This window comes from Buteo buteo, chromosome 7, assembly GCF_964188355.1.
Source record: "Buteo buteo chromosome 7, bButBut1.hap1.1, whole genome shotgun sequence".
Lineage (NCBI taxonomy): Eukaryota > Metazoa > Chordata > Aves > Accipitriformes > Accipitridae > Buteo > Buteo buteo.
The window spans coordinates 20,530,136-20,544,312 of record NC_134177.1 but is presented as its reverse complement, the minus strand read 5'-3'; the positions used below and the strand labels follow the sequence as shown (position 1 = coordinate 20,544,312).

General features: G+C 35.7%; 1 protein-coding gene across 1 annotated transcript in view; it reads right to left on the bottom strand.

Moving 5' to 3' along the window:
- CUL3 (cullin 3) overlaps positions 1-14,177 on the bottom strand; it is a 58,552-nt gene that overhangs the window by 27,768 nt on the left and 16,607 nt on the right. Inside the window, exons 2-3 of the mRNA XM_075031850.1 lie at positions 10,828-11,025; positions 3,356-3,469 (exon numbers count right to left, since the gene is read on the bottom strand). Coding sequence (XP_074887951.1) covers positions 3,356-3,469; positions 10,828-11,025 — 312 coding nt within the window. The remainder of the gene's footprint in view (positions 1-3,355; positions 3,470-10,827; positions 11,026-14,177) is intronic.

The following is a 14,177-nucleotide window of genomic DNA, read 5'->3' as shown; positions in this document are numbered from 1 at the left end:
AGTTTATACAGTAGGTTGTTGGGGTTTTTTTGTGTGTTTTTTTTTTTTTTTTTTTTTTTTAAGGTGAAGTATTTTTAATGTAAATTATATTAGCTGTGCTTGAATAAAAAGGTATAAACAACTTCTGACATAAGCATATCATTATAAAACTACATTTCATTCAGACTCAACATCATAAAAGAACAAATCATTCCTTATTTTATAAAGTTCTTGAAAATTGTTTCTTTGAAGAGCAGTCAGGTCTCATCTTTGACAGATATTCCTCTGCTTTGTAATTTTTTGGTACTAGCAGCTTTTTCAAGCTTTTTGAATGAATACATACTCAAGACTAGAAGTTTCCTGCTCTTAACCTTTTTCCAATGAACAGAATTATGTTTGACTAACAGGACGTCCCAATGACAAAGGTGAAACTGCAAATCTTTGAGACTAGTCCCATTTTAGACCATAGCTTATACTTTTAATTTGTAATCAAAGCATGTATTTTCTCATGACACTTCATCTTATGCCCCTACAAGTCAAAGAAAAGGAGGGAGTCTACCCATTGTATTAGCTCCTTGCATTAGACAGTTCTATCTAATAAAGATTAAATTTATAATCATAAAAACCGTGTTACATTATAGATGTTTAACAAAGACATCAGTGCTCCTGAAGTTTGACAAGTTTATATAAGCATTTTGAAAGAAAAATTTATTATATTTTTACTATTATATGATAAACATGTTTTATTGTAGATGCATCTTTTCTGTTTTCTTAGGTCTCATTTTGGTACAAGGGAAAAAGCCTATGAGAGGCAAATAATTAGTCAAGTGGAGGCCTCAACTGAACACCCACTTGAAATAATTAGGAACTGTCAAACAGCACATGAAAGACTACATATTCCAGAGGTATTCAAGTTTATTTGTTTACTATTCTGTTCTGAATCTAAAATACAACCAAGCCAATGAAGTTCAATTCACACTTGTAGGAATGCTGCAGGTCTCCACCTTCTGGAGTTTTGGTGGAAAAGAGAAGGCTGGCTGGCTGTTCTAACAGCACTTGCAAGCTTCAAACACAAGTCAAGGCACTGCTCTCCTAAGCACAACAAAATACTTAGGAAACAGCTCTCATCTCCTCCCAGAAGTGCTAACTGAAGCATGTAACCCTTCCTCAGAAAGGGGACTTCTGGTCCTCAATATACTGGTCAATACATTACAACAAGAACAGCTGATGAGGCCAGCTTTCTCTGACACTGTTTGAGGGATCAAAGATCTATTGAATTTAAGAGCAGCAGATAACATTGTATTGGAGCATCCAGCACCTGCTGTACTGAAATAATACATAGTATTTGGCCAAGACACAACAGCTATTCCCCTAGAAAGCTCTGGATTCTGTCTTCTAACGTTTCTGAAAATTCACCACTAGCTTTGGTAGCTTATTCTAATCATTAACTATTCTTGAATTTACCCAGATGCAGCTAGCAGCAATTGATTTGTATTTGTCCTTCACAAACATAAGAGATTCCAGGATTTCTTATAGTGAAGATAGTACATCTTCAAAATAATCTCCCATTCTTCCTTTTGGCAAGATAAGATACATGGATCATTAAGTGTCACTGAAGGCATTTTATCCAGCTCTCTATTTTTAGGTATGTGGTCTTTTCACAACTTAAAAAAAAAATAAAAAAAATTTGAGCTATGTGGCTACAATAATTACTCCAAATTCTTTAACATTTAGTAGCTTATTAACCAAGTAGGATTTCTTCACAGCTAATACAAACACGCTCAATTTCATAGCCTGAGATCTTTAACAGCTACAAGATAAGATCTTAACTCCAGTTGTTCAGCAGATATTTGAGTACAATCTCAGTTAATCATCTTTTTTGACAAAAACAAAATAAGCACTACCATTATCTGTCCTTCACTGTCTAATATTGCATAAAGTACTATCTTCAGTATGATATTTTGGAAAAAAAGATTTTGTATAAAAAACCCACAGTGTCTCAACACATATTTCTTTTCCTTCTGAAGTTAAAGCCTTTGGCTAGAAGCTATGCAAAAATACACTCTCCTGCATCCTCAGACCATACCCACCATTCTGGGATTTTAAACACATACTGTCCTGGTTTCAGCAGGGATAGAGTTGATTGTCTTCCTAGCAGCTGGTATAGGGCTATGTTTTGGGTTCAATATGAGAAGAATGTTGATAACACACTGATGTTTTCAGTTGTTGCTAAGTAGTGTTTAGTCTAAAGTCAAGGATTTTTCAGCTTCTCATGCCCAGCCAGCAATAAGGCTGGAGGGGCACAAGAAGTTGGGAGGGGACACAGCCAGGACAGCTGACCGAAACTAGCCAAAGGGGTATTCCATACCATGTGACATCATGCCCAGTACATAAACTGGGGGAGTTGGCCTGGGGGTAATTGCTGCTCAGGGACTAACTGGGCATCCATCAGCAGGTGGTGAGCAATTGCACTGTGCCTCATTTGTATATTCCAATGCTTTTATTATTACTGTTGTCATTTTATTAGTGTTATTATTAGTTTCTTCTTTTCTGTTCTATTAAACCATTCTTATCTCAGCCCACGAGTTTTACTTTTTTTTGGCCAATTCTCTCCCCCCATCCCATTGGGTGGGGGGGGGGAGTGAGTGAGCAGCTGCGTGGTGCTTAGTTGCTGGCTGGTGTTAAACCACGACATATACCAACTACCTAAAGCATAACACAATCCAGACACAAAAATGTATGCCCTCTCTCTTCAGAAAAGGTCTTTTCTGTTAGCTATCAGGTAAAAAATGCTTTCCTTTTTTCTTTTAAAATTACAACCATGCAACCAAGATTCCATCATCATCTAAGTACTCTGCTTGATCTTGTACCCAAGCTCTATATGAACAGCAAAGGATTCAATTAGAATTTAACATTCAAGGACACAGACTGTACCTAAGCAAAGTTATCCTCTTCAAGCCGTTAAAGAACAACAACTACATTGGAAGTTTGAGGAGACTTTACACTATTATGCTTTCCACAGTAAGAACTGCCACTATGTGAACTAAAACATGCAAGTAACATCTATAACCTGCCAGAATGGGTCTGACTAGCTTATTTTTTAAGAACTGCAAAATTCAACCATTTTTCAGATGCATTTTTCAGATGCATTTTTCAAGTGATAATGAGATAACCTGAAAGAAGAATCCAATTATAATTGGTCACACACCCATAACAGTCTCGCGTGCACACAGGAAATTCAAAACAAGGGACAGACAGTAGTCTTAGGAAGACCGGTAAGCATCCTTGCTTTTTACCCCTCCAGCTCATTTGTTTACTTTTGTCAAAAGACAATTTACTGCACCAAGTTAAATGTGTGAAAAAGCAGAATACCCACCATATACATCAGAATGTCTCTAATCATCACCATCGCTGTTTGATGATCATTCCATGCTTGGTTTAGTGTTTGTAGAAAGTTGTTATTCAAGGAGTTTAACACATCTTCTCGCACCTGAAGAGAGAAAAAAAAATTGTTATAAACCCAAGTCAGTTTCTCCTGCATTATTTAAATCTTAACAAGCTTTGCTTCAAAAAAAACCAAAACAAAACCAAAAAAAAACCACAAACCCAAAAAACCCCACAACAAAACAAAAAAAAAACCCCACTTTTTTTTTTTTTTCCTTTCTCCTCTATGAACTTGAATATTACGAACAAGTTCTTGCTTTCCCTGGATGCTCACCATCCCTACCTTTTATTTCATTTCTGTGGAAAAAAATAAAAAAATAAAACCAGGCTATACCCAAGAGCAACAAAATAAAAATGGATATTAAATTTCAAAGGAATATATGAAATCTCAAATGTTAAAAATATTTTTTTACAACTCCTCAAAGGTTTAATTTCCTATGCTATAGTGTTTCAATTAATGTTAACTTTACTATCAGAAGAAATTTCAGAATATCGGCTAGTACTGGTAAATGTTACAAACAGGAACAAGCACAGGTGGAAAACTGGCCATAATGGCATTTAGGAAGACATGCTGAGATAGCATAAAGTTACAGCAAACAACAGTTCTGAAAGAAAACAATCAATCACTTGGTAAAGACCAGACTCTCATACTAATAGTCCATAATTGCCAACAAGACTCTGGAGAACAAAAGAAAGTCATCATTGTTTTTACAAACATACTTCCTAGTTGATTCATTTGTCCCATCAACTTCAGGCTTTATTTTTTTTGAGGCTACTACTCCCTACTAATAAAAAAAGAACATCCAGTTTCATATTTTGATTTTCATGCAGTACTCATATACTACAGTGCTCAAGCTTTAAACTCATGTAAAGGAGAAACCTGAGGGAATGTACAAAAAATTATTCCAGAATTAACAAAATGTGAATAGACTTTTGACATTCTGCCCTCTGTTGTAACCAAACAGAATGTATTTTTTACATTTATAGATTTGCATTTATACCAAAATTTACACTGTTGCACAAGTAGAGAGAATTCAAATAGGAAAACAAAACACACACAACAAGCAGCCACAAGCTGCACCAACATCAGATGCAACCACCTGACAGACTTCATTCTGACATTTAAGTTTTATAAAGTTATTAGGCAAAACCAGCATAACAAAAATTTCAGTCTGCCACACTACTATATATACTCCATAAACTCAGATGAGCAAACCAGAAACATAGAATGGCATATCATATGAACACAATGGTCTCTTCGAGAAGCTGTGGAAACTTATCCCCATAACATTTACCTTGTTATTAAATCTAGGTAATATAGGCATGTCTGCAGGTTGTTCAAATTTTTCTGAAATCTTCAAACACCTACTCCCCAGACCTGAGCAAGGCCTCTCCTCCTTGCTTTTGGAAAACACAATATGCAGTTACAAGTCACAAGCAGCACTGCTTAGAGCTGCTTCATTCTTTCTGATAGTGATCATCATTTACCCTTTGGTCTCTCAAATGTGTGCCCTGTTGTCATCCGATCTATATAGTTTTCAGCTAAAATGTAAATATGCTTTAAAAACTTCACCAGTCATACTTGTAAAGACTACACAATCTCCCAGAACAAGAGAAACAAACATGACATGGTTGCTTTCACTTCTTTAGTCAATATGAAAAACATTGAAAACATTATTTGGGAGATCACCCACACTAGTAAAATTTACCAAAGCAAAACTAAGAGTATGATTAGTTTACAAGCACAGATAACCAGGGTAGGGATTGGTCAATTTTACCCAAGTGTATGAGGCCATCACAGAACTCTTCAGGGATCAAAGATTTTTTTTTCTTCTTTAACAACTCAGAGGCTGTGTGCCTTTATAATTACACACACCTATCACAATAATCCTACTAGACCAGCCAGTGCCAAATCACTGGTAGCAAAAGGGGTTCTTGCCACCAGGTAGCAATGGCAACTTGCTTCCAAGCAGACACAGGAGCACTCAGATCTGTGCCACCTCTGCTCCATGCAGTATGCCATGTGGCTTTCTGCAAATGTGTTTTAAATGCAGGAATGGTGCTGTACAACAAAACTAAGAGTCCCTCTGTGAAGCTTCTCAGTGACTTTCTCCTAGGTTTATTTTAAGCTGCAGACAGGTTTGGGAAGCTGTTCTTTTAGTTGCTACAAAAGCCAACCAAATTGTTGCTTACAACAGCTGTTTAGTTAATAAACATTGAACACATTCCTTGTATGGGCCATGAATACAACAATATTACAGAAGAACTACTATAATGGACAAAATGGCTTAGCCATGCAAAGGTGCAGAGTCAAACCACTTTGGTGGAATAAATAACTTGTAGTAAAAAAACCTGGATATCCACACACTTCTACAGAGAAGGAAGCCCTTCACAGACACAGCTGCTGCTCTTCCAACGCCTCAAGAAAACTTCAGTCTCAAAGATTTTTATCAGCAGAATGTTACTTTCAATTAGCTGAGCCTATAGTGATTTCTATGACAATCTTTGCAGTTATGCAGTAAATTGGCAAGCATATCCAGCTTAAATAAGACTGTCCATATACAGTCTCAAAAATAAATAAGCAGCTTCATGATCTACACAAGGTCTTCTTGTATTTGCAAGCATGAAATCTTGTATATAACTTCAAGCTCAACAGTATTTTCTACTAGATATAGCTCTTAAGGAAATATAGCACCCTCCCCCACCAATCTCTTATGAATAGTTTGTTGGCATAAGCTTTCAATACCTTTGAATAACTCTCTATTAAGTGTACACAAAGCAGACTTACGGCCTAGTATTTTCTCTCTTACAGTGCCTGGCCTGACGCAGCAGCACAAATAGTTCAATTATGTAAAATCCACTACTGTAAGGACAGCTAGAATCTTCTGTGGGGAGCAGCGGGATAGAATATCTCTTTCTGAACTAAGTCCTCCAGGACTCAGCACTTTTATTATGGAGTTTCTTCATCTTCTACAAAAGTCCAAGTAGTCCAAAAGATAGCATTCTAAAATTTCACAGTTCCAACTAAGTTAACAGATTAACTCTGACTTTACCAGAAATGTGTTCACCCCTGCAGCTGCTATCCTTTTGCTGAAAGAAAACTACTGAAGAATATTGATGATTCTGAATTGCATTTACTTTCTTGCAATTCCCTCACATCCTTTTGCCCTCCATATAATTGCAGACTTGCACAAGATCGTCTTAAAACATCATTAAGGAAAGATAAAGGCAGATAACACTTCATGCATTGTCAGTCAGGCTTACAGTACACCGTAATGCTCACTATTTATCTCCTACACGACTCCTCATGTCATTCCTCCCTATTTCATACATGTCATGGAAATAATTTCAAACTGCCTGTAGAAGATTCCTATCTTCTCTCTCCCCTTCTCCCTGTGACACCATGATAGCAAATTTTAAAGCTTGCCAAGGATCCTAGACTTATCTTTATAAGCCCCAGAATAGACATGCTTTCTTTACCCCATACCTTCTGCACCAGTACCCCCCACAATTTCTTCTGCACTCAACAACACTGCCACAATGACTGGCTCTGTGCCCCCCCTTACCAAAGGCTTTCTTGCATGCCTGCCTTTATTATTATTCTGAAATAGCATGCACAGTTGTTACCAACCTCCACCAGTTGTATCAGCAATGACCACCAGGTCATAAGGGATTCTGGCATGCCAGCAACAGACAGTAACAGAAATGTTTGGTAAGATCAAGAAATCTTATAGGACATAATAAGAACATCCCAAGCATCTCTTCCTTTTTCAGTAATGCTCTAGTATCTTCCCAAACCAGCATATTTCAGCCCATTTAAGTTTAGGACAGTCCTTTACATCTCTGATGTACACTGCACAGAAAACCCAACAAAACTGTATTGAGCTTGGCCAACAAATCAGTCAATCTCTTTGTCACACACACACACGATTTACATAATGTCTATGACATTGCATGTCATGGGTTTAGATTTCACTAGACTTCTGAAGTATACATTAAAATGAAGGGAACTTTAAAAATACTATCCTGCAAACTTTTTAACTTCAAGATTTTTTTTATTCTAACACAAGTGATGGTGCTTATGATCAAATGGTTTAGAGAGCTGTAAACTAAGCTTTGTGTGTTTATTTTTAAAAAACACTTTTACAACACTTCTGTGAAGAAATAACAGACTAGACTTGAGAAGTGTGAAGGAAGAGCATCCACATCAAGCTACAAGGTTGCTGAAGGCCAAGAAAGCAAGAAAACAATGAAGCACGAGATGCACAAGAATTGAATGCTAGAATTAAGATGAAAGGTTTCAGTACTTTTTATTCAACAGTATTTTTAAATAAAATTCTCTATGTACTATACTTTAATAATGATGTCAATACACAAAGACAAGTTTTAGCATGTCCTTACCCTGCAGTAAAAACAAGGTAGTTCAAGACAGCTGACTCTTGTCAATGATGTAGAGTAAGCTACCTGGCTTACTAGTGCCTTCATCAAGCAGCCAGAACGTGGTGACTGTAACTAAAAGGCATTAGGGTCTTCAAGTTCAAAATCAAGTATACTTTATAGTAACTTGCTTGTGTGCCTGTATCTTGTATTGATCATGTTTGCACCTGTCATTTTATTTACAATTAAACAGGCTATAAAGACAGTACGCAGTATTGTGTTTTCTTGTTGACAAGTTAGATAATTTTAATCTTTAAAGTGTTTGGTTTCTTTCTAATAAAAATGCTGAGTAAGCACAACTTTCATCTAGCGATTAAATAAGCATAAAGCATAAATATAGCTCTTAACCATGCCACACCAAAAATAAAAACTTTTGCATTCCAAGCTTGAAAACTATTTGTAAAAACATCTGAACAAATACATTGCCTCTACCTAGTCTCTTCATCTATTCTTAATTAACCAGCATGACTGGAATACTACAGGGATGTAACTTTATTTGTAGAAAGATAACCAGCAGATGTGGACAGCAAATGGCAATTCTGTTTCAAGGATTCTAGCAACTCAAAATTTGGGTTTGACTCCTCAGAAGCACTCCCTAACCTGAGCATAGTCCTTTACCAAAATCTATTCATTTCTGCACATTTTCGTTTTGATAAAAGTTAACAGGTTTCATGAACAACATTTCAGTTGTCAAAAGCCCTTCTTCTAAACTCTAGCATCCACCATTGATTCTCTGAATAGAAGTTTACAAAGACTTGTGATGAGAGCATTTATTGTTAATTAGCCACTTAACATTTAACAGTGAACTGCTCTTGGAAACAGACGCTGAACATACATGACTCCTCTAAAATTTCTGTTACATGAAGTGTGAGGTTAAACAAAAATTTCTTTTTATCTATCTTACAACAAGTACTAATGGCACAATCATAAGATGCCATTATAGAACTGATCCTATTCTTAATAAACAATGCACTATTTTTTCCATACTTCCATCTGTAAGTGCTTCAACATAACATCCTTAAGCAAACCACCAAAAAGAACAAGAAGTAGCTTTGAGCCCACAGAAGTTTTCTTTATTGTTCAGAACTTTTTGACAGAAGTCGCGTTTTCTTTTTTTAAAATCTTTTCCTGGGATTATTTACTTTATAGGACGGCATCATCAGACATCTGAATAACTTAGCCTTTTTACAGCTTTTAACTACTAAAACTCAGTAGTTAGCCTTTTTATTTAAACAGCTTTTGATCATCCATTTTTATGTTACCCATACACATAGATATAATTTGATTAATCACATTAAAGATCAGAATACTAGATCATTGGAGATTATTTTTTGCTTTTTAAGCATTAGATACAATTGCATTAAGTGTCAGGCAATTCTCTACACTGGTATCTGTACAACCCTCTCAGCCAGTGCAGTGACAGTACAAACTCACAGGATCTTCTGCTCTTTTGTCAGCTTGCCACAATCAGCACTTCAGAATAATTAGTTGTGTATATGGATAATTTTTAATATGCAGAATAGCTAGGAACAAAGATAAGAAGCTTTCCTCAAATTAAACCAGGGTAAACTAAAGCCTAAAAGAATAAAAGTTTAGCATCGTGATTATTATTAAGTATAAACTGTAAACATAGGCACATACAAGAACAAGGCACAAAAAGCCTCAGCCATTTGCCACATTTTATATGAATAGTACAGATTATGAATGCACAGATTATGAAAACAGAAGTGTTTGAGAGTCACAGATGTGCTACAATTATAGAACAGAGCCATAAATTATTTAGCCACTTCATACAGGATGTTTCCTCTCATGCAAACAGTAAAAAAGCTCCACATTCAAAGCAGTTTCAGACTATACTTGTCTGGAACACACCTTTGAAAACTAAGATTTTAGAAAAGAAATGAACACACTTCTTTGCCACAGCAGTAACTCTAGTCAGAATGCACAAAAAGCTCCCCAAGTATTATGCATTATTTAGACATAAACCTCCCATCCACTCTCTGTAATTCAGCCATAAGTAATCATCCAAGACACATGATGGTTTATGACTTTCCTTTTCAAATGTTATAATAACAGAAGAAAAATCTGACACTCCATCTGGACCCACAGCCATTATATGAAATCAAATGTGTCTCTTTTCAAAAACAGGCAGCTATGGATGTTACCGCAAGGAGTAAGGCATCTTCCCTAGACTTATGATCCTATTACCAGTAAATATTATCTGGACTCATAAAAAATGAGTTTTAACTTTTTTTCAGTGACATACTTATTAATCAACCCTAAACTTTGCTCACAAAGACTGAAGAGGTGGTTCCATGGTTTACCATAAGATGTGAAGAGCCCTTTTCTCAGATGATACATCTTCAGAAACAAGAAGTTTCTGCATGTCTTTTTGACTGAATTACATGGTTTTGAAAAGGCTGAAATGATGGAATGCAGACTACTCTAGACTTTTGTTGCTGCTGAGCTGATGTTTTTGTACATTGCCTACCGCCTCTTTAAATAGAGTAATCCTAGCACAACTCTCTCATTAACTTGTGAATTAGTTCATTACCCCATAGCAAACAGGTTCTTAAATTGGTATTTTTGTTCCACAGATGAAAAAACTGACTTGAAAACAAACCAAAAATTGTTCTGAGAAAGTCACAAATTGCCACCAAAAGGCCACAAACCTTTTAAAAAAAAATTCCCAGTTCTCAACAGTTATGCTTCAGCTAAAGTTGTTACCTGTTACACACTTTCAAATACTTCCTATGGTCCACCCTCCATGAATAACTTAAACAGAATTTGGAATAAGAAGTCATTTAAGCTTGACGTTAGCTTAGCTCTAAGCTACCACTTTTGAGGGTTGCAATACAATGTTAACACAAGGCAACATAATAAAGTTAAATTTTTTTTGTCATTTAAGTAACTATTCAGAGTTCTTTCATATAAGACATTTCAATTTTAATTAATAAAATGACATACCTTGTTTATTAGATGCTCAGTGACCACTTCTCTTAGTCCAGTGTAGAGTTTTTCGCCATGTTTATGCAATACCATTGTATATGCATTCCTATACAGCTCCTCAAAACTGAGACCACTATTGTTCTTACGCTGGATCTCTTGGATTGCATTTTTTAGAAGATCCCAAATGCTATTCACATATTTCTCATCCATAGTCATCTGTAAAAATAAAACAATACATTATTGTTTAGAATCAAGAAAGATCACTACAGAAAGATATTTTTGGCAGTTTTAACTCCAGGAGCAGTAATTGCTTCTGTCACATTTTGTTCATTCCATTATCACAAGGCTTCTCAAACTTTATCAAAAGGAAAACAGTATTTATTAAACTAATGGGATTTCAAGAAATAGTTATGAAAATTGTAGTTTTTAAAAGTTTAATGCTTTTCTCCTTCAAACCTGCAAATCCACAGAACCCAATTCCAGAGCCTGTGCAGGTGGGAAGGCAGGTAATTGTGGACTTGAGTCTCTTCCCTACTCTTCCTCCGCAGTGTTAATAATGATAGTCACTTAACTTTCCTCCCATACTGACATGCTACTTGGCACCTCGTAAATTGCACTGCAACACTGATCTGCTTAATCAGACCCCAAATCAACTTGTACAATAAAAGACAATAATGTCTGACACAGAGGTAGCAAACTTAGTCATTTGCTTCAGCTAACTAGGTATTCTTTATTTACAGCAACATACTAATGGCCAAAGAATTACGTGCCTACAATATTGTGCCTACAATTTAAATACTTGGAAGTGTTGTTGAAAAACCCTACGAATGTCCCCAAATTAACATCTGTACTGAACATATTTCCACTGCACAAATATGGTTAAGTTGCTACAGGATATGCATCAAGCACTAAGCAGAATATGCATCCACTTGATGTTATTCAGACACTGAGTACTTCAGTAAATACACCAAATAAAAACTAGAGCAAAAAGAAAAATTCAGAGAAAAAGAGAGAAACTCTTATAAGAAATAGTCTCATATCAAACCAACTTGTCTAGTGTAGTGTGAATCAGTTTACGATTGTGCTTTACCAATGCAAAGGTGCTTCAAAATACAATGCTTTATATAAAGCAGTATCTGGGATAGCAAATAAGTATAGCAACAAAGTTATTAGATGTCAGTATTGCTTAAAGTTTGTGATTTAGCCAAGTTTCATCACCCAACTGAAAAAACCACAAACTTTTTAAATGAACCAAATTTAAAATGCATGTTTAAAGTTAAGTTTGGTTTTGATCTAGCATTTTACATCTAAAGAAAAAGGGTGAAGAGAGGAAAAAGGCCACTACTCCCAGAATTACTGTGAAGAATGAAAATATGCCTGAGTCTACCAATACTGTCAAAGCAGCCATGAAAATAAGAGCTGAAAGTAGTAGGAGTGTAAAGAATAATGGTATGACATTCTAGAGGAACATAATGGCTAGCCGTGGTCTGCTTCTCTTCTCCCTCCCCTTCCACCCAAAAAACACTAAGTGAATAGAGGAAAAACATGGAACACTAGACTTGCCTGCATTTGTAATCAAACACAATGATTAGCAGAACTTTTTTCATTAAAAGTACATTTTTACATGCAATTTCAAAATATCAAGTTTTCTAGGCATTATAAATAAAAAGTACAGCTCATAATAAGGATAAGCCATTCACTGCCTTAGGAGGGAATGGGTTGCCGAACAAAATCAAGACAAGACACACTCCTCCATCTTCCTCGTCTTTTTGAGTTTTAGTTAAATACAAAGACTTTCACGATAAAAATAATCGTATCGCTACTTTTCCCACTCTCGTGATACCAGATCCACTATGTCATTGTATATCTAAAACCAAAAAATTCACAGACACATTCAAAAATTCTTAGTTTCCTATCTCCCAAACCCAAAACCTCAAAGTAACAGAGAAATCATGGAATGTCATCCCCTCAGCCCTACTTTTTGCTTATTCTGCTATGCATAATACTGAAAGATCAGTTATTTTCTTTTTCATTTGCATTTGCTACATTGGTGTCTCTTCAGGCAAATTATTTTCTAAAGCTTTCCTGAACAAGCAATTTTACAAGTACTAATAACGAAGGCAACCATTTAGAATTGCAGAGAGCAATCCAAGTAAAGCTTTTCAGTCTTCCTTTAAAAAAAAAAAAAAAGAGGTTTTGTTTTCAAACAAAGCATAGACTCAAATCAGCACTTCCCAATGCCATTTTCTCCCCTTGCTAATAAAAAATCTCCTAGCCAACAGGATAACCTTTTTATCTCAACTGCAACTTAACTGCTCACTGTATTTAAAAAAAAGTATGATCTGTATAAAACAGGGAAATCACCAGCCTCTAGTTTGAAGAGATACTACAGCACTGCTGTTTCTGGGTAGGCCAGCCGGTAAACATTCCTGTACGTTACAGATAAGCAGTACATCTAATAATTCGGATCTGTTCAAGAAAAAGCTAAAAATGAGCTGTTTAATTCTTCTACCTTTAATCCAAATGCTACAAAAAAAAAAAAAAAAAAAAGGAATGATTGTAACATTATTTGCTCCGAACTCACTGAATACAAACATAAACACATAGCTTTCTACCACTTAACAACTGACACACCATGAGCTGCTCTGGAAGCCCAAGAAAGATCCATAAAAGGGAATTTTAAGAAGTCCACATCTCCATGGCATAAATATACTGAAATATTTGAAATAGTATTATAAACTTATCTTACTACCTTGTAAGATTAAGCATGAAGGACTCTGCTTCTCAGTGCAGCTTCCTATTCTGCTACTGACTTTAGATTACTATCTGTGAGGTTTTGTGGGAACAGGTTTGCTAAAATTCTAGGGTACCAAGTTAGAAGAGCACTGTCTTCCAAAAAAGCTCTAGCATAGAAAACACTGCTGTAAACAAGCTAGCTAACAAAGCAAAGGCTCCCAATACTTTAAATAACTCCACTCTATCAGGCAGTAAGTCACTGCATTAAAGCTTTAGCAGAAATTTATTATTTCCTCTCCACTACTGAAAAGCTGTTTAGCTTTTCAACAGAAGAGGTCTTCCTCTATCACTATCCTGAAAGTTATGTAAGAATTGCAATGACTAAATCTACCCTTGGATTATTTAACTTACAGGTTCATCTCTTTGCATCCCCCTTCCTTAAGTCAGGCTTGTGCACAATTTTAAAAAAAAACACAACAAAAACAACTAAGCAATAAGTTTGTGATGTTACTAGAACATTTTGACATCTTTCAGAATTCTGTACAAAAGCATCACTAAAAACACTATTAGACAACTGTGATCCTAATCCATCAGTCTGACCCAACAGTGAAGATTTATGCAACTCTCTAGAT